Raw genomic sequence first — 19098 nt, forward strand, 5'->3', positions numbered from 1 at the left:
CACGGGCCAGAGGTAGCGGAACGCGGCTTGGTGCATGCTGGACGCCGTCTTGGGCGTCGAGTAGAGGTAGCCGGAGAGCGTAGTCGGCAAGGTCACGCCCAAAGGGACCGTGACGGCGTGAAGCGTGCTCCACACGTCCTTGATGAAGTCGCAGTCTACGAGGAAGTGGCGGTACGTCTCGTGCGCGGGGCAGAAGAGGCACGCTTGGTCGGCCCTGTCGAGATTGACTCGATTGTTCATGTTGTTGCTTTTTCTTTAAAATCCGTCGTAGCGCTCGCGTGGATTCCTTCATGTTTTCCAACACGCAGATTTCGCCACCGTTCCGTCTTTCGAGAAGCGCCTCACGACCCCAGACGACCTCGCGGGCCTCGCCGCCCTGGCGCAGAATTAGCAACTCGGGCCCCCGATGCGATCTTCCCCACGCACAATGCAGTCTCATACTTCCGAGCACGTACTAGTATGCGACAATCTCTCTAAATTGAGCGTACAGCCAGTACTGCGGTGCTGATTGTCGTCAAGAAACGTCATATCTATCTACCTATCAATCAATCTATCTATCAATCACTCGATCTATATATACTAGTATCTACTTATCGGCCAATCGATCTGTCTATCGATCTTTTGGCACGGAGCATGACCTGAAGCGTGGGGTGATGCTCCACCACACAACAAGGACATGTGAGCATCAGTACTACGCTGCTGCGACAATGTCAATGCAGTCGTAGAGCGGCCCGTGCAGTGCTGGATGCCATGCCAAGCCGTTTTTCCTCGAACCATTGATGGATGCCATTGCAATCTCCTCCTATTATAGCGTTAACACGACAACCATGTCCTCCTAGTGGTTCTAGCCTTCCGAGGCGGCGTTCGTGCGACGACAAGAGAACTGTTCGTGCACCATGACGCTCGATCGCTCGTACGACCTGGTCATCTGCACGATAGCGGTAAATGCCGCTGCTCATAGAGTGCCAACAATCAGCTTTGTTTTGCCGTTCGAGTCTGCTGGGTTTCAGGAGCACCTTCTGCGCGACAGCACACACCAGTGATCTGCCACATCGAATATCACAGTTGAAGAAGAAGTGCAAACTGAACAGGCGGACAAAATACTTTTTACGCGAATTACATGGGTTTCCGGTACTCTCAACTGGATACTTGCGTGTTTTTCAACCATGGATGATAATCTATACACAATGAAAGCTTATAATTGCATTATGAAATCAGAATGCCTCCGAATTCGCCAAGATGAGTGTCGGAACGTTCCGCGCGTGTGCCGTTCATTGCAGCGTACCAATACAGTGCATGCCTCCGGAAAGACACGATGTGAGTCCTTGCCGAATCAGTCGGCTCACCATTGCAGCCACTCGTCAAGAATGGATTCTGCCGAGACTCTCCAAGTGCTTGGCGCGATCGCCGCCGTCGCCGTCGCCCTCCGCTACTCGCTGCGGCGGCGGGTGCCCGCTGCACGCTTTGGTGACGCCTATGTCACGATCATGGAGCACGAAGCCAACTCGCTCCACGTGATGGCGCTCCCGCCGACGCGAACGATCACGATCTTTCCGCATCTCGACGTACCGGCCCTCGCAGCACGCACGGCGGCTATCGTCGCGGCCAACCCGTGGCTGCTCGGGCGCATGGTCTCGGCAGCCGACAAGACGGTCGAACTCCAGTACGCCACATCACCGACCAACGTCGAGGCCGCGTTCGCCGAAATGACATGCCCGTTGCCAGCCGACGCGTCGACGGACGACGTCATGGATTGGCTCACGAAAAGCATTGCACCGACCATGATTGGCCGGCTCTGCCTCGACGATCCAAGCGCACGCCTCTTCCAAGTCGTCGCTGTGCACTTGGCCAACGGCAGCACCGGCGTCGCCGTCGCACTCTGCCACTCGATCGGTGACGGCGATACCTTCTACACGCTCTACAAGATGCTCGATGCGCACGAAAAGGCTCAGTCGCTGACACCGACCCGCGCCTTTTACAACGGGACGCCGGCCTTCCGCCACTGGGCGCCGTACACGACGCGGTCTGCGTTCATGGGCCTTCGTGTGCTCATCAATGCACTACTGTACGGCTACCGCAAGGCGCTCGGGATGCCACCGCACGTCGCGCGCTACCGCGTCAACTTGGAGGCAGTCGCGGCCGCCAAGGCAGCGCACACACCAACACCGTCCGCGCCCTTTCTCTCGACCAACGACATTCTCACCAGTGCCTTCTTCGCCATGACCCAGACGTCGCTGGGGCTCATGTCCCTCAACCTCCGGGATCGGCTGGGGCTCTCGTCCACGGACGCGGGCAACTACATCATTGCGTTTACGTACACGGCCAGCGAGTACGCTTCGCCCGCCAACATCCGCGCGTCCAACAGCGACAAGCGCGCGCCGCAGCGTAAAACTGCTTCGACCGCCGACGCTGTGCCGGGTGCGCTGGCCGGCCTTTTTGGCGGGAAACTCTCGGTGATCACCAATTGGTGCTCGTTCTACCACCACCTGGTGCTTGAGGACGGCGTGCACCCGCTCTCGCACGCGCCGCTCGTGACGCAAGGCCTCCTGCCGTTTGACGCGACGGCTGTTTTGTATAATCACTCGCCCACCGACGTGCGCTTGGCCGTGACGCGCAATGCGTCGACGCCGCTCTTGCCCTCCCCGCTTCTTGAGCCACTTGGTGCGTCAGCCGCACCGTCGGCGTAATAGCGTGGATATGTGCTGCGTCAATATAGGAGCTAAAGTAGTGCAAATGGCTGCGTGGTCAATAGTGTCCCGTCGACGAGGCTCGAAGAGCTTTAAGTACCGACGGTGCGAATCTCGGGAGTGCCCACATGCCATACTAGCACATTCTAAAAGCACGCAAATGCGCCCAGTCATTCACCACACACCACGCACTTTATTTATATGAATATGCGTGGGCTTAGCCATGCTAACACCTCGATACAAAGACCATGATTCGATACAAGAACAAAAGAGCCAAGTGGCAAAAATGCTTGCACGGAGGACGTCCGTGGCGGCGCGCCGCCGACTGGCGCGCCAGCTGCAGCCTGTACATGGCCTGCGCAATCTGGACAATGGCCATGGCGCACTGCATGCTCTTCCCACTGTGAGCCTCGCCTGGCAGCAAGAGCGTCCTTGGATGCCACGCCTCGTCCGGCCCACCCGAGCGCTCTCGACGGCCGCCCGGACGCCATCGTCTTCGCCCCTCTTTCCATCCGCACGCGTAGCGACGACAGCACACGGCGTCGTAGCGACCAGCGCCTTTGCGCCAAGCACCGTTATCTTCCACGAGACGGCGATCGTAGCGTCCAGCTTTGACACCTCCCACCACCACTGCGACCATCACCACGACCACACGTGCGACCACGACCATGCCCATCTCCATACGTGTGATCACGACCACGACCATCACGATACGTGCAATCACCACCGCGGCCACGAGGATTGCAGCCATGCCCACAATGCACCTGCCCACTGCGACCATGCCCATGCCCACGATCAGGATCATTGTGACCACGACCACGACCATGGCCACGTCGAGACGCTCACCGAGGCCGAACGCGGAACCATGGCAACGGCGGTCGCCGCGGACTTTGACGCGTACATGGCCTTTTGCGCCGCGCACGACGACGCCCTCGGGCGCCTCGACATTGCCAAGAACCTCGTCAAAATCTTGCACGCGATCGCGTCCGACGCGTCTCTGCTACCCGATCTGCTGCGTCTCTCGGTGCTTTCGGACCGCGTGCCGGACTGCGTTGCGACCGCCGTCGCCCTCCGGTCGCACCTCCCACCCGCGAGCCTTCCTGCTACCGTCTCGGACTCGGATCTCGCACATCTTCTCGGTGTGCTGCACAACCATGCGCAGGCGCTCGACAGCATCGACGGCAGTGGTGTCTTTCGGTACATTCCGCGACTGCACCACGCGTGCAGGCCCAACGTTCACGTCGCCGCCGACGGTACGACGCTGCGAGCCACAGCGATGTCGCCGATCGCCGTCGGGGACGCCCTCACGTTCGACACGCTCGACACGTACTACTGGACGCATGCCGACCGGGCGGCGGCGCTCGTCGCCGACGAGGTCGCTTGCAACTGCGACTGGTGCACGGGCGCCGCGCCGGATTATGCGCGGGCGTACCGATGCAAAGATCCGTCATGCAACGGCGTCGTGCTTCCGACGACAACGACACCGACGACGGCAACGTGTTCGTGCTGCAACCACGTCTGGACGGTCGATGATGTGACCGCCATGACGGTGCACGAAGCAGCGACGGCGTCCGCGCTGCAGCCCGCGACGACCTTGGCCGACATCGAGGCGATCGTGGCGGCCTCGCCGCTGCATTGGACCCACCGCGTGTGCTACGACGCTCTCGCGCAGCTCTCGACCACTTTGCGCGACGACGACACCGATGCGGTAGACGTCCGTCGGCAGCTACTGGCGTGCGTCGACGCAGTCGTCCCGTATGCGCATCCGACGACGATCGAGCACTACGACGCCTTGGCCGCCGCGCTTGTCGTCCAGGGCAAGATTGAGGACGCGACCGCAGCGTACGCAGCGGCGTTCGAGATGGCGTGTTGCTGCTTTGGCGTCGACCACGAGACGACCCGCTTTTACAAGGCGCTAAACGAGACGACACCGCGAACGCGCGCCGCTTGGGCACACATGTATGCTGTCGACGAGGACAATATCGTCGAACGTCGATAGAAACGTCATAGTATGGGAGAAGCCTTACGTGTACTCCTATTTCACTGGATACTAGAGTACTATACCATTTGATACCGGCGTCCTCTCGTGACCCTCAAAGATCCAGAAAGAAAGCGTCGTAGTCCTCGCAACACAAGAAAGACCGAGGGCCATGAGCATGCCACGCGTGTGCCCCTAACCCCAGGGGTAGGGGTGCGCATGGCACATTGATGTCGGAGTCCGATTATGCTTTCTCACGAGGTACAGCAAGTATCGCAATGCATGCAATAGGAAAGGGATCGCTGTCTTTTAAAGACGATATCTACCCTTGGCCTATAAAGGCAGAAAAAAACGTTGTGTGTTGCAAAAGAGACCTCTATTTCAGTCCCATAGCATTAGACTACCGTCACATCGTCGACGAGGAGACGAGTCCTCCACAAGAAACGCGTCGTCGCTTGGTCCCCGGACATGATTCAAGACTAATCCCAGTTCCGAGTTGACGTCATACTTGGTGCAATTCGACAAAAACGGTCGCCCTCCAAAGCGAGTGAACAAGAAACGTGACTGCATTTTTGTTTCACTCGGCACAATGACAACCGATGAGACGATGAGACAGCTACACACGCTGCAAGAACGACGGCGTCGACAGCGGCGTCGTCGCTAAGCGCGTCACGAGACGCACGTCGCTCGGCGATCGGTGGTACAGGAGCCCTGTCGCATCAAACGGCAGCACTCCGCGAACAATGACCGGCATGTGCGCTATCGGCAGGACGTTCTCGTCCAGCACAAGGTGGTGGTAGAACGAACACCAGTTGGTCATCACTGAAAAGTGACCGGCACTGAAGAGGCTGGTCGGGAACGGCTCCGACGACATTTTCACTTGCGGCGCCGTCTTGTCATGATACGACGCGCGCACGTCTGCTGGGTTTAAATAGTCGCCTCGGGTGTACACAAAGCAGGCGACGTAATTGCCCACCGCGCTCGGCGGGAGGCGCAACCGATCGCGGAGGTTGATGGCCATGAGCCCGAGGGCTGTCGACGTCATCTCAAAGAACGCGCTGGCCACAATGTCATTGGTCGAGAGGTACGGCGCGTCCTTTCGCGGAACGTGCGCGGCCTTGATAGCGGCAAGGGCCTTTGCGTCCACGCGGTACTCGGCGATTTGTGGCAGCGACCCGAAAAGCAGCTTCCGGTAGCTGTACGAAATGGCGTTGACCAGCGCGCGCCGCAGCACAAATAGTGTGCGGGTCGCTGGCGCCGTGTGCGGCGTGAGCGCACCGAAGGACGCCGTCGTGTCTTCAAACGCACGCACCGGCGTCAATGCCGCCGGTGCTTCGTGGACGTCGAGCATCTTGTACAGGCGGTAGTACGTCGAGCCGTCGCCGATGACGTGGCAGAGGGCAACGACAATGGCCATCGACCCGTTGGTCAAGTGCGCGGCCACAACCTGGAAGACCTGGCCCCGCGTGCTGGAGAGACAGGCATGGCCATTGCCCACGGTAGCCGCGTGAGCTAGCCACGCCGCGACTTGCTCTTCGGGTGCGTCCGCCGGCAGCGGGCAATGAACCTCGACGAACGCCTCCGAGACATTGCTTGGCGACGTCTCGTACTGTAGCTCGAGCGTGTTGGCTGGGCCGTAGGCCAATCGTCCGAGCAGCCACGGGTTCTGCGCGACGATGGCCGCCGTCCGCGCCTTGAGCGCCGGCACGTCGACGCGCTCGTAGAGCGTAGCCGTCTGGATCGGTGGGACTGACAGCAGGTGCTTTGCCTCGTTGCTCATAAGTGTGATGTAAGCGTCGCCATAGCGCGGTGGCGTCTTGGGCTGGCGGCGGGCGACGAGGACGAGCGACGTCGCGGCGGCGGCGGCGGCAAGCAGCCACGGTGCGCTGCCAGTGTCGACGAGTACGCGCATGTGCTTCTCACTTGGTCGCAAGCAAGGTAATGAATTGGTTGCAAGCAGCGCAGGACCACAGTGCGACGACGGAGCACCGTTTTGACCAACCGCATTGCGCGCTGCTTGCAGTGGCAAAGCTGGTGACCCAGAGACTGACTATATGCACGCCATTCGCGGGCCTGGTGACGTGCGTCGACGTGGTCTTCATAGCCCCAACGTTGCGTTTGTATAGAGTATGGATGCCCCATTGACGTTTGGAAGCCGAGTTTTCTTTTTATAGCGCGATCTTGCTGATAAATGCCATACAATAGAAAACAAAATGTAAATGGATTGCATTGGTCCATTTTCACTGTCTTTTGGACCAATCCAAGCAAAGAGGGCTGCACACCATCGCGCGCCGAGGACGTGCGAGCGTCGGAATCGAGTAAAAAGAAAGTCGACGACGCTTTGCCCAGCGATAGAGCTCACATTGGGGACCACGAAACGCTACGTAATGCGCTCGTTGGCGGCGGACAGCAGGAAATACGGGTGGTCAAAGCTCTGGTTGTGGCATACGCCAGAAACAGCCATATTGTGCCACGTTTAAGAACGGTCATGGTGCAGCATCATGCAAGCGCCAAGTCCGTGTTTGAGAGAGACGTTTTGCCCTTTCATAGCATCCTTTTGGTAGCACGAGATAGTCGAGAAGCTCGTTTGCCTGTATTGTCGACGTCTCGCCCTCTTAGACCTCCTCGCCTGGCGCTTTTATCCGCTCTGGACATCGTCAATCTCGCATTGCCCGCTTTCGACTGAATAGCATGCTTATGTTCGAGTACGCGTCACGATTGGTATATTTTCTGCTTGGACAGCCGCCTCCTTGCGTGCCCGTCTGCCCTGCGACTGCCGTCATCCTCCGGTCGTACCTCGCACCCACGCGCCTTCCTGCTACCGTCTCCGACTCGGATCTCGCGCATCTTCTCTGCGTGCTGCACAACCAAGCGCAGGCGCTGGACATCATCGACAACAATGGTGACTTTCGGTACGTTCAGCGACTGCACAACGCGTGCATGCCCAACGTTCAAGTCGCCGCCGACGGTACGATGCTCCGCCACGGCGATCAAGTCTTCGCACCGAGATGGACGCGTAAATCCTAGCGTTTTAGTCGAAGCTCTGTCCTCCAAACCAGCGTCCCAGACGACATTGTCGCTGCATCTCCCACCGACCTTAAGATCGACACCGTCCATGGCCTCGAAGGCGATTTACAATGCGACTCGTACATCTATTTCTCCAGAGTAACTCAAGACGATAGGACGAGCCGGTTACGACGACACGAGCTGCAAGAACGACGGCACCGAGAGCGGCGTCGACGCGTTGCGCGTCACCACGAGACGCACGTCGCTCGGCGATCGGTGGTACAGGAGCCCCGTGGCATCGAACGGCAGCAGTCCATGTCGGGTGAGCGGCAGATGCGCTGTCGGCGTCACATTCCCGTCCAGCACGAGGTGGTGGTAGAACGAACACCAATTGGTCATCACTGAAAAGTGGCCGGGACTGAAGAGGCTCGTCGGAAACGGCTCCGACGACATTTTCACTTGCGGCGCCGTCTTGTCGTGGTACGATGCACGCACGTCTGCTGGGTCGAGGTAGTCGCCTCGGGCGTAGACAAAGCAGCCGACGTAATTGCCCACCGCGCTCGGTGAAAGGCGCAACCGATCGCGGAGGTTGATGGCCAAGAGTCCGAGGGCCGTCGACGTCATCTTGAAGAACGCGCTGGCCACAATATCATTGGTTGAGAGGTATGGCGCGTCCTTTCTCGGAGCGTGCGCGGCCTTGATGGCGGCAAGGGCGGTAGCATCCACACGGTACTCGACGATCTGCGGCAGCGACCGGAAAAGCAGCTTTCGGTAGCCGTACCGGACAACGTTGACAAGCGCGCGCCGCAGCACGAAGAGTGTACGCATCGCTGGCGCCGTGTGCGGCGTGAGCGCACCGAAAAACGCCGCCGTGTCCTCAAACGCACGCACGGGCGTCAGCGCCACCGGTGCTTCGTGGACGTCGAGCATCTTGTACAGGCGGTAGTACGTCGAGCCGTCGCCGACGGCGTGGCAGAGGGCAACGACAACGGCCACCGACCCGTTGACCAAGTGCGCGGTCACAACCTGGAAGACCTGGCCCCGCGTGCTGGAGAGACAGGCATGGCCATTGCCCACTGAGGCCGCGTGGGCTAGCCACGCCGCGACTTGCTCTTCGGGCGCGTTCGCCGGCAGCGGGCAATGAACCTCGACGAACGCCTCCGAGATGTTGCTCGGCGACGTCTCGTACTGTAGCTCGAGCGTGTTGGCTGGGCCGTAGGCCAATCGTCCGAGCAGCCACGGGTTCTGCGCGACGATGGCCGCCGTCCGCGCCTTGAGCGCCGGCACGTCGACGCGCTCGTAGAGCGTAGCCGTCTGGATCGGTGGGACTGAGAGAAGCTGCGTTGCCTCGTTGCTCATAAGTGTGGTGTAAGCGTCGCCATAGCGTGGTGACGTCTTGGTCTGGCGGCGGGCGACGAGGACAAGCGACGTCGCGGTGGCGGCGGCAGCGGCAGCAAGCAGCCACGGTGCGCTGCCAGTGTCGACGAGTACGCGCATGTGCTTCTCACGTGGGGTTGCAGGCGGCGGAGGTCCAGTGACGCACGCCACGACCTTGCGCAGCGTCGACCAACCGCATTGCGCGCCGCCTGGCCTTTCCGTGTCATGGCCGACACGCCACGTCAGACTAAACGCACACCATTCAAAGGGCTAGAAATGGGCTGAACGGGGCATAGATGGTACAAACGTTGCGTTTTTATAGATGCATGATGTGGACGCTGACGTTGCGCGACACCGAGTTTTCTTTTTATTGCGTGATCATCTGTATGAAATGCCATACAATAGAATAGAAAATGTAAATGGATCGCATTGGTTCATTTTCACTGTCTTTTCGACCAATCCAAGCAAGGGCGGCTGCACGCGACAGCGTACCGAGGATGCGCGAGCGTCGGAATCGAGTAAAAAGAAAGTCGACGACGCTTTGCCCAGCGATAGAGTTCACATTGGGGACCACGAAACGCTACGTAATGCGCTCGTTGGCGGCGGACAGCAGGAAATACAAGTGGTCATTGTTTTGTTTGTGGCATACGCCAGAAACAGCCATATTGTGCCACGTTTAAGAACGGTCGCCACGCACTGGTCGCCACGCAGCATCATGCATGCGCCAAGTCCGTGTTTGAGAGGGGTGCTTTGCTTTTTCAAAGCATCATTTCGGTAGTACAAGATAGTCGACGAGCTCGTTTGCCTCTATTTTCGACGTCTCGCCCTCGAAGACCTATGAGAGCGCCGATGATACTCTCCATTGCGCCAGCCACAAATGCTATCAAAGCCTTGAATAGCGCCGAGGCTATAAAGTCTTCTGAAAAAGGTATCGGGTGTGGAGGAGATGCTACAGAACAAAACAGACATTGCATTTACGTTTCATGCAGCTCTAGTGCAGCGCCTTGCCACTGTACAAGTCGTCGTCGCCGCACCAGACCGTGTGCAACTTCTTGGTCAAGTAGAGGCAGTACTTTTTGTCATAGTCGGCGCTGAGGCAGATGCCTTGCCGACCCGCCGTCTCGGGGGCCCAGCACCGCTTGCATGTCTCACACAGCGTCGTTGGCGCCGGCGTCGGGGCCGGTGTCGGGGCGGACGACGGCTGCGGGTACGGCGAGTCGGTCGGCCAATCCGGCAGCGGCTCGTCCGTCGGGCCGTCGCTCGGTGTCTCGGTCGGGTCTTCGCTCGGGTCTTCGCTCGGGTCATCACTCGGTGCCTCGGTCGGGATGCTGCTGGGAGCCTCGGTTGGCGCCGGTGTGTACGGGGCCGGCGACGGCGTGCAGGGTGCCTTGGACGGTGCATGCGGCTTGTGCGTTGGCTTGTGCGTTGGTTTGTGAGTCGTGCGCGATGACGCGCCGCCGTTGATTTGCGGGTACGCGCCGTTGGCCGCAAGATTGCACATGCCCTTGCCGCCGACTCCGCGCTGGAGCTTCATGTAGCCGGCATCCCCCCAGGCGCCACCCCACGAGTTCTTGATTTTGAAAAAGTCGACACCGTTCTCGGAACCGTACCCAACGGCGACGACCGCGTGGTCCGACGACGCACCAGGGCACTGCGTCACGACGCCGCTCTTGTAGTTGCGCCACACGGCGTTGTTGGCTTCGACCGTCACCGTGACGACGTGCTTCTCGAGCGCACTCTGCAGCGCGCTCTCGCCCGAGATTGTCACGGACGCGCCGAGCCGCAGTGGCGCCTTGGTGCAGCCGCTATCGCACTGCCCACTTGCGCGCGAGTTGCCCGATGCATACGGGTACGACGTGCCCGAGCACGCGCCCGTGCTGGCCAAGTAGTCGAGCGCCTTGTTGGGCCACCCGCCTTGGCAGCCGTAGCCGGCGCTCGAAGCACAGCTCACGAGCTGCTGCTCCGAGAACGTGGCGAGGGCCCCGGTGGCCTTGCAGTGCGCAAATTCAGCTGCCCCCACGGACGCAAACGCCCAGCAGCTGCCGCAGCCGCCTTGGTCACGTACGCCCGACATGCAGGCATCGGTAGACCAGTCGACGCCGGTCGCGGCGCGTTGCAGCGGCGTGAGCTGCCCGTCAATCAAGAGTGCTCGAGCCGGTGTCGTCGCGTTGCCAAGGCCGGTGGCGAACCGTGCAAACTCGTCGTCGCTCAAAAGCGCAAACGGGTTCTTCTCGGTAAACGTCGCATGCGGGTTGGCCAAATTGAGCTGCGCAACCACCCTCTTGGTGGCAGCAAAGCGCTCGAGCTCCAAGGTCTTGCCTCCGAGCTCCCCCGACTCGGTCTTGGGCACGTAGCCGTGCTCGGCGGCGGCTTTCCCAGCAGCGCTGCGCTTCCACGCTTCGAGCTCGGTCTGCAGTGCCTGCCGGTCGCTAGTGGACAGCTGGAGAGCGGATGTCCCGACCGTACAGAGGCAAAAAGCCGCAATGTTGATCGACTTCATGAGGCAGTGTGCGCAATGGAATGCTATTTGATAAGTGCTCTTGGCTTGGGCGATGCGAGGGCGCGAAGCCGTGGCTACCGACAAAGCCGGCACGCGTGAACGTATCTTTTGTTTTTCACCATTTCACACGGCATATGGTGTGGTATTTGTTGTAGGCTACCGCAGCCCTGGCTTCCGACCGTCATCTTGGCCGCCGTTGAAGCTCAACCTAAACTCGTTCTCGATGCTCGGGATAAACCAACACAAGGTGGTACTCGGAGCATGTGTCCATGCGTGAGGAGAAGGACCTGCGATGTGTACGATGGGACGACATTTTTTACAAAAACACGTTTCACACATGTGTGATTTCCAAGGTTCCGAGATCGACACCTGTGTTACGTCAACCCTTCTGTGGAAGCGGTGAAGCACTGAATGCTGCGTTCGAGCACTCAATCTTTCATCGACTACGAGTTATAATGCACATCCCTGCATGGCACCGCGTATAAAATACACAGAACCGTCATGCACGCGCCATAGGTGTGAAGTCGATTCGCTGGCCGCTGACTCCTTCCGACGACGTCTCTGTGGTGTGGTGTGGACGCGAGTCGCGTTCGTTTGCGTTCACACGAGACGGACGGACATCCTTCTCGTCAGTCCGTTCGAAAAAGCGTAGTAGCCCGGACGTCGACAATGACGATTGGAGCTGCCACGTCATTGACACATTGATACGTCAGAAGAAAAGCTGAGGCTCTACGTTTGAGATCGCGATGGGCTGCGCCTTGCACCTTCATGCCAATAGAGCTACTCGTGCAAACTCCTCCAGCACTACGTGCGGGGCGTACATATATATCAACGTGTTCCGCGTTATCTTCCTTAAAAAGAGTTCGCATACGTAGTGCTACGCCTGAATGCGTGGGAGTTGGCACCAGCACTTGGTCGTTGGGAGTGAGCTGCGCACGGAGAGATCCATCCCGTGGTGGACCCCACTCGCCGAGTGGTAGCTCGCGCGAGGTCGTACGCAGGCTCCTGTACTCGGACCACCCGACAGAGGGACGTACAGCTGCAGTATTGCTGCCATATCTGCTACATGGGCAGAGGAGAGTCTCGTCAACTCCACCTATACTGGCATTGCATGGACAAACGTCCTTCCATTCGAAGAATAAAACATGCACGCATCGATCAAGTCGTCCGAGTTCCAGCCGCAGTACTTCTCGTTGGTAACATCGACGTCGTTAGCAAACGAGAAGCACCCGTCGACGGTAAGATCCTAGTCGACGTCCAATGTGGCACTACTCTTCGCACCAGGGTACGCGGCTGCTTGGAGGAGGTTCAAAAACACAGCTTTGTGTCGGATCGAGATCGCGCGGTCGACGGCCTGTGCTGCTTGCGTCGAATCCAGTGTCAAGAGCTGCGCGAGAATGTCGAGATGGCGCCCCCGTACACATGGCCCGAGAGGTACAGCCTTCGAGATGGCGACTGCACAAGAACTGGACAACCACGAGGTGCCCGGCCCAGCTAGTCGCATGCGCCGTACACCCTTCGCGTCTAAAGAAATCGAACGACGTCCAAGTGACAGCGCTGGGCCGCCCGGTCCAGCGCCGCCTTCCACTCGGTGCGTATAAGCGAAGCACTTCCAAGTGGCTTTCGCACACCGCCGTGTCCGACGCAAGCCCTCGCGCTTGTGCGCATGCAGAGACTGCACGGCGGCCGCGAGGTGCCTAAAGTACACTGCGCCGTCCATTGCTTTGATCGTGCAGCCTTCGTCTCGGTGCGTATGGAGGTAGACAATGTTGGCAAGTGTTTCCGATATCCGGATGACGTGGCGACACCATGTAGAATGTATCCAATAGTACAAATTATCCACTTTAAAGGTATGTCGTGGGTGTGGTAGCCCCATTATATGATTCTACACATTGATTCTTACAAGTAATCAAACAAAACAGTACTTCGACTTGGCAACGGGCTGGCGCATCTGGACGCCTGTCCTACGCCGTCGTGCTTGCACGGCACGCGCAGGCGACGCACACGCCAGGTTCTCTCTGTCCGTGGGGCGACTGTTGCAGTCTGGTCACACTCACTGGGTCACACTAGGAGCACAATATTGCCAGGGACCGCATTGGATTCGTCGATTTTTGGTCATTTTGGCCAATGAAACATCGGTCCGGCACCGGATTGACAAGAGAAAAGATCAATTTGATCCTTACTCCAAGATGCAGCGTTGAAGCCGAGCCGATACTGTAGCTCGACGGAGCTGCTAGACAGTGCGTCACGTATGCTTGTGGGTGCTACGAACCTCGGTCCTCGGCCAACGTCGACTGCGTCGTAGCGTGGTGGAGCTGCGTGGCGGGTGATCCCATGCGATGTGACAGGATTTCCCACGCATGTTCTATGCCACGCCGTGAGGACCGCTCGTATCCGTCACCGCCTTGCCGTTCGTTGCAACCACTGCAGCGTTTAGCACCGAGGGCCCACCTGTCCGTTGCTTCAGTCCTGCCGGCTGTAGACACACCTGTGCAGTCAGTCCTCGGCCGCGTCGCACACTGCAGCACGTCTCGTGTCTGGTACCTGGTAGCACGACGGGAAGCGCATCTGGCTGGCGGTCGATCAAGTGCATGAGTCCGAAGCTGCGCTGCCATCCAGCGACCGACGCCCTCGGGCTGGCTCAGTCCGCCAATGACACGGCCAAGTTCGCTTACGTCTGCGACATGTATATTTGTCCGACCTCTTCTTTTATATTATGACATGGAACTGGTATGTGGACAAGAAAACATGAAATAAATGCAGGCAGAGCCATCTGGGATGCGAAGTTCGAAGCCAGCGACAGAACCGGCAAGGTGGCACACACAGAAATGAATCCGCCGCCCGACGCCGCCTGCAGCACGGCCGAGGTCAACGACTGCGCCGAGCGCGTCAATGCATGGGCAGGCTTGCCGTGCGACGAGCAGGACGCCTTTACGTACGTCTCGCCAGTCAACTTTACCATGCTCTGCACCGACAGCGACTGCGTCGCCAAGGCCAAGGCCTACCCAGCCCTCGAATCGCGCTGTCGCCGGTGTCTGCCCGACGACCCGCGCGTGCAGCGGCCGCTCTACACCAACTTTTGCAGCTCGAGTGCGGTCCAGACCAAGATTACGACCTTGTACAAGCACTGGGCCATTTGCGAAGCCATGAACGGAGGCCACGACCCCAAGTCCGAGGGCTGCAACTCGTGCACGTGGACGTCCGCGCTGCTCAACGACGCCAACATGACGACGTCGGCAGGCGGCAACTTGGACCAGTTTAGCAACTTTACCGACCGCATTGCGCACCCGCGAAGCAACGAGACGGACCGCGTCGTACGCAATTCGATCCTCTGCGCCCGCGTCAAGACCACGTCGCCGCCGGGGCCGCTCGAAGGCGCGGCCGTGCGCACGGCGGCGCCCACAAAATCGAGCAGCAGCAACAGCAGTAGTAGCACCGCCGGTGGTAGCATGAACGACGCGACCATGTACACGTACGTTGGCGTCGCCGTCATTGGGGCACTCTGCAGCGTGGCCCTTGTGCTCTTTCTCTTGCGGCGCCGACGCCGACGTCGGTCCACGACATGTCGCCCGCTCTCGGCCACGGGCGAACCGAGCGCGTCACGGCAGGGCGTCACGACGGGTGACGACGGCGACGACGAGTACTACGACGCCTTGTCGCCGACCGCGTCCATGACATGGACAAAAGACGTGCCGACGGTCCGCGAGAAGGAGGTCGAGGTCCTCCAGCTGCTGGCACAAGGCGCCAACGGCCAAGTGTTTCTCGGTGTCTACAACCGGCGCCATGTTGCGATCAAGACGATGCTACCGGGCCACCACACGTCGCAGGAGATGTTTACCATCATGCACGAGATCGGCATTCTCTCACGGTACGCGCCCGTGCTGCTTTTTGATGTCTTTGTTTTTGCGATTTTTGCGATTTTTGGCTGAATGTTGAATCATTTTTCTCACTTTGCCGTTGGTAGATTGCAACACCCGTCGATCGTCCAGTTTCTGGGTGTCCTGGCGCCGCCGCGGACCGAAGGCGACGTCCGGTTCCTCGTCGAGTACATGGATCTCGGAGACCTCCGCGATCGGTTGCTACACTCGACACCGCAGTCGCTGCCGTGGCACGGCCCGGACAAGCCGTACATTGCGAGCCAGATCGTCGCCGGCCTCGTATATCTCCACGCCCAAGATATTATCCACCGCGATCTCAAATCGCGCAACATTCTACTCTCGTCGGGCGGCGGTGCCAAGATCTCGGACTTTGGCGCTGCACGCCCTGCGTCGACGACACACACCATGACGCGGGGCGTCGGCACGTACCGCTGGATGGCGCCCGAGGTGCTGAGCGAGAACCAGTACTCGGTCGCGGCCGACATCTTTTCGTTTGGCATTCTGCTCACGGAGCTGGACACGCACATGATTCCGTATACAGACGTCAAGAGCAAAAAGTCGGGTGCGCCGCTCGTCGACACGGCGATCGTGTCGATGGTGATCGCCGGTGCGATCCAGCCGACCATGCGCGTCGACTGCCCGATGTGGCTCCAAGAACTTATTATGCAGTGCATTGCGACCGACCCGAGTCTGCGCCCGACCGCGCACGACATTCAACGGCGCTTTCAACAGCATGGCTTTCCCCAAGGTGTCTAGCGTGGATCGGCCAACTCGTATTTATTCCACTTATTTTTTCCACATTTTGGATTTTGAAAAAAGCGTTGGTGGATTGGAGTGGACACCTGTGCCCTCTCCTGCGTGACGACCTCTCTACGGGAATACTACAATGCATGACGCTACTTTTGAAAGTAGAACGATACGTCGATCGATCATCAGGAGCCTCTGAACCCTGCGTTTATGTGCTGCGGCTAGGTTAGGGCTAGGGTAAAATTCGCCGGCCCTCAACGCTGCGTACGACTCGTCTTGTGGATATGTGCCTCAATCCACTGGGTGGATAAAGCACCCCTTCGATAGACTCGTCTTGTGTATTGTATTGGTTGGGTCCTATCATTGGGTGTTGGTCGATTTATAGTACTTTTTGTACATTTATTATTGAATTTATCGCTTTGGTTGTGCTACAAGGGAACAAAAAAGTGGCTGATGACGTGGCCATTTATTTGTTGGATGGGCGCGCAGTATGAATAGGGCCCGGGTCGGCGCACGCGCGCCGTCGATCGCCGCTGTCGTGTCAACCTACTTGTCGGGCGAAAACACTAGGAACGGTACCGTGTGTGGAAAGGTTGTCCACTGGACAATGGTTTCCAACGCCGCGTGTGAAAAGAGACTTTTATACGTGGCGTACCGTCCGTCAAAGACGTCCATCAACTCGAGACGTACGAGTATGCAATACGCGATCGTCTCGACGCCGGGGACATGTGTCATCTTGACACGGTTTCTACTGTGGCTCCGTGCGCGGTGGAGAAGACGCTTCATTCAGATGCCCTGCGCGCCGCGCTCGCACACGCGCTGCCACAGTCGCCACGCGCCGCCGTCACAAGCTGCTTTGATCCACTCGGCTGTGCAGACATCGACGCCATGGGCGTGCAAGAGGTCGACCAGCTCCACCGCCGAGCGATGCGCGGCCATCGTGCGATCTTCCTGCATTGAGAACATATCTGGCCCCGCCCCGCCGCGCAACAGCGCTTGATGGGCGAGTGCGATGCAGCAGCACCGTGCAGAGAGCCGCACGCGCAGCGATCGTCGCGCCGGCAGGCGAGCAGCCAGTGTACGAGGGTCATAGGACGGAGCTCCGGCCACGAGGTTGAGAAACCGCTGAATCTCGCCATCGACGAGACGCGGCTAGACGATATCGAGCAGCCACTGCAGAGCTCCGTAGTGGCCATGGAGCGCGCGGTAGAGGGTCACATGGGTCGGGCGACCGCCGCAGTTTTCTTAGAGGTAGTCGAGTAGCACGGCTGACCCGAGGGCCGCGGCGCCGTCGACTGCGCGGTCCGAGCAGCCTTCGTGGCGCGCCGTGTGCAAGAGTGCGAGTACGCCAAAGTCTCCGTTCGAAGCGGCTCCGTCCATGGCGCGGACAGTGCAGCCTTCGCGTCGATAATATTGCTTAGGTCGAGCTTTGTGTAGGAGCCGGTGTGTGATTCTTGCTCGAGCAGGCGGGTCCTGGGACCCCGTTGGGACCGTCCGAGCGCTCGGCGGCGTGCCGTGTCGTAAGGTAGATGCGCTCGAGGTAGGCTCGGAGCACGCCATCGACGCCATTCTGGAAGCTCAAGATGACCGACGCCAGCGCCGACAAGGGATCCGTCTGCGTGCGGTTGGTTGTCACCTGGCTCGATATGTTAAACGCGTTTTTCTAGTTTACCGCCATCAAGTACGGTGTTTTTATGACGCGTGAAACACGTGGAACAGGTTGAACGCCATCGCGGTCGGCGCAATATATTGGCCCGGCCAATATGTGCGCGCCTGGCCACGCGGTATCAATATAAAAAGGCTACTGGACTTGATACTCCACGTGGCAGTTTCCCATTGCTCTTTGGCGACGATGCGCGTGCGTCATCGGAGGTAGCGCCGAGAGGAGGCTGTCGCAGCGCCAGCATAGCCATGCACCTGTAGCAAGCGACCGTACCGTACCAGCAGCGAATACATGGCATGTCCACGTACGGTTTGGTAGCCGGAAAGGCGGTCGCATTCCGACGCCACGTCGACGGTTTCTGCGGCCATTGAGCGTCTGGCGCAGAAGCTTATCGAATAGCATCGAAGGCAAAGTACCAGGTACATATCGATTTCGATTGCGAAGTTTCACGACGTCGGCGTGCGACTCGCACGCCGAACCTCTCGCACGGTGCGAGAGGTTCGAGGCCTTTTTCAGAACTGATAGTTGAACGCACCCACATACATTCAGCCCACGGCACCATTGAGCCCTAGCCCGCATTGCGTTGGATGACCAGATTTGCATCTTGTCGCTCGTTGTGCTTGGCAAGGCAGTGGGATCAAGAGCCCCTTTCGCATCGACTAGGCACGACTCGCTGACCACGGCAGGGTCGTTAGGAGCTCTCGGTCCCCCGATGCATTCGCCGAATGGATTGGGTGCTACAGAAAACGCGATCTCACGTTCCGCCGTATCCTTGGGCCTTCGCGTCCGATTCCAGCATGCCGTTGCGTCATGCAGGCGATCTGGCTTTACGTACGCTCGAGTGTCTGATATCGTAGGGCAAGGATGGCGCTGTACACGTGTGGTAGTCGATGAAACGTCGGCGATCATATCATCTTATCAACTCAGATCTTAGATGGTTTGGGTTCTTAAACAAGTACCCGCCATCCGTTTGCATCGACTAAGATGGACCGTCTTTGTCTGATGTCCCCAACCGACAACCGTACGATGTGCTCCTTCTACGACCACACTAGTAGGTACACGTGGGAGTCGCTCTCTCTGGCGCACGTCGTCGTTTTCCTTTGCCCTCGCTGCACCACTTCATTTTTCAAAATGACCAAGACCACGCCGATCCTCCTCTCCACGCTTGCGCTCGCGCTCACGAACGCGCAGTCGGGCTTTGAAGCCCTCACTTTGGATGACGCGCACGTGCTCGCCAACGAGCTCGAGGCGTGGAAGGCGAC

At 59.0% G+C, this 19098-nt stretch overlaps 9 protein-coding genes across 9 annotated transcripts in view; 5 read left to right on the forward strand and 4 right to left on the reverse strand.

The window, feature by feature from the left end:
• Positions 1-1345: 1345 nt before the first annotated feature.
• On the forward strand, positions 1346-2687 carry SPRG_15294 (hypothetical protein; the record flags this gene model as incomplete). Its single annotated transcript, XM_012354402.1, has 1 exon — positions 1346-2687. Exon 1 carries the CDS (start codon positions 1368-1370, stop codon positions 2685-2687), a length of 1320 nt encoding a protein of 439 aa, XP_012209792.1. The 5' UTR covers positions 1346-1367.
• A 382-nt stretch (positions 2688-3069) lies between these two features.
• On the forward strand, positions 3070-4686 carry SPRG_15295 (hypothetical protein; the record flags this gene model as incomplete). The annotated part of the gene is made up of 1 exon (XM_012354403.1): positions 3070-4686. The coding sequence occupies exon 1, from the start codon at positions 3124-3126 to the stop codon at positions 4684-4686; it is 1563 nt and encodes a 520-aa protein (XP_012209793.1). The 5' UTR covers positions 3070-3123.
• Positions 4687-5281: 595 nt separating this feature from the next.
• SPRG_15296 (hypothetical protein) lies at positions 5282-6656 on the reverse strand (the record flags this gene model as incomplete). The annotated part of the gene is made up of 1 exon (XM_012354404.1): positions 5282-6656. Exon 1 carries the CDS (start codon positions 6575-6577, stop codon positions 5282-5284), a length of 1296 nt encoding a protein of 431 aa, XP_012209794.1. The 5' UTR covers positions 6578-6656.
• Positions 6657-7356: 700 nt separating this feature from the next.
• Positions 7357-7692, forward strand: SPRG_15297 (hypothetical protein; the record flags this gene model as incomplete). Its single annotated transcript, XM_012354405.1, has 1 exon — positions 7357-7692. One exon carries the CDS (start codon positions 7357-7359, stop codon positions 7690-7692), a length of 336 nt encoding a protein of 111 aa, XP_012209795.1.
• Positions 7693-7857: 165 nt separating this feature from the next.
• On the reverse strand, positions 7858-9122 carry SPRG_15298 (hypothetical protein; the record flags this gene model as incomplete). The annotated part of the gene is made up of 2 exons (XM_012354406.1): positions 8749-9122; positions 7858-8706 (listed from the first exon to the last, which is right to left on the reverse strand). The coding sequence occupies exons 1-2, from the start codon at positions 9028-9030 to the stop codon at positions 7858-7860; spliced, it is 1131 nt and encodes a 376-aa protein (XP_012209796.1). The 5' UTR covers positions 9031-9122.
• Positions 9123-10026: 904 nt separating this feature from the next.
• Positions 10027-11548, reverse strand: SPRG_15299 (hypothetical protein; the record flags this gene model as incomplete). The annotated part of the gene is made up of 1 exon (XM_012354407.1): positions 10027-11548. One exon carries the CDS (start codon positions 11546-11548, stop codon positions 10040-10042), a length of 1509 nt encoding a protein of 502 aa, XP_012209797.1. The 3' UTR covers positions 10027-10039.
• A 2828-nt stretch (positions 11549-14376) lies between these two features.
• On the forward strand, positions 14377-16226 carry SPRG_15300 (serine/threonine protein kinase; the record flags this gene model as incomplete). The annotated part of the gene is made up of 2 exons (XM_012354408.1): positions 14377-15416; positions 15513-16226. 2 exons carry the CDS (start codon positions 14377-14379, stop codon positions 16180-16182), a joined length of 1710 nt encoding a protein of 569 aa, XP_012209798.1. The 3' UTR covers positions 16183-16226.
• Positions 16227-17418: 1192 nt separating this feature from the next.
• On the reverse strand, positions 17419-17904 carry SPRG_15301 (hypothetical protein; the record flags this gene model as incomplete). The annotated part of the gene is made up of 3 exons (XM_012354409.1): positions 17419-17589; positions 17654-17836; positions 17884-17904. 3 exons carry the CDS (start codon positions 17902-17904, stop codon positions 17419-17421), a joined length of 375 nt encoding a protein of 124 aa, XP_012209799.1.
• Positions 17905-18967: 1063 nt separating this feature from the next.
• Positions 18968-19098, forward strand: part of SPRG_21539 (hypothetical protein) — a gene marked incomplete at both ends in the record, with an annotated part of 1001 nt that continues 870 nt past the window's right edge. The window contains one exon of the mRNA XM_012354418.1: positions 18968-19063. Within this exon, the coding sequence (XP_012209808.1) occupies positions 18968-19063 (96 nt within the window). The remainder of the gene's footprint in view (positions 19064-19098) is intronic.

The sequence above is a fragment of the Saprolegnia parasitica genome (genome assembly GCF_000151545.1).
Source record: "Saprolegnia parasitica CBS 223.65 unplaced genomic scaffold supercont2.160, whole genome shotgun sequence".
In the NCBI taxonomy this organism is placed as follows: domain Eukaryota; phylum Oomycota; class Saprolegniomycetes; order Saprolegniales; family Saprolegniaceae; genus Saprolegnia; species Saprolegnia parasitica.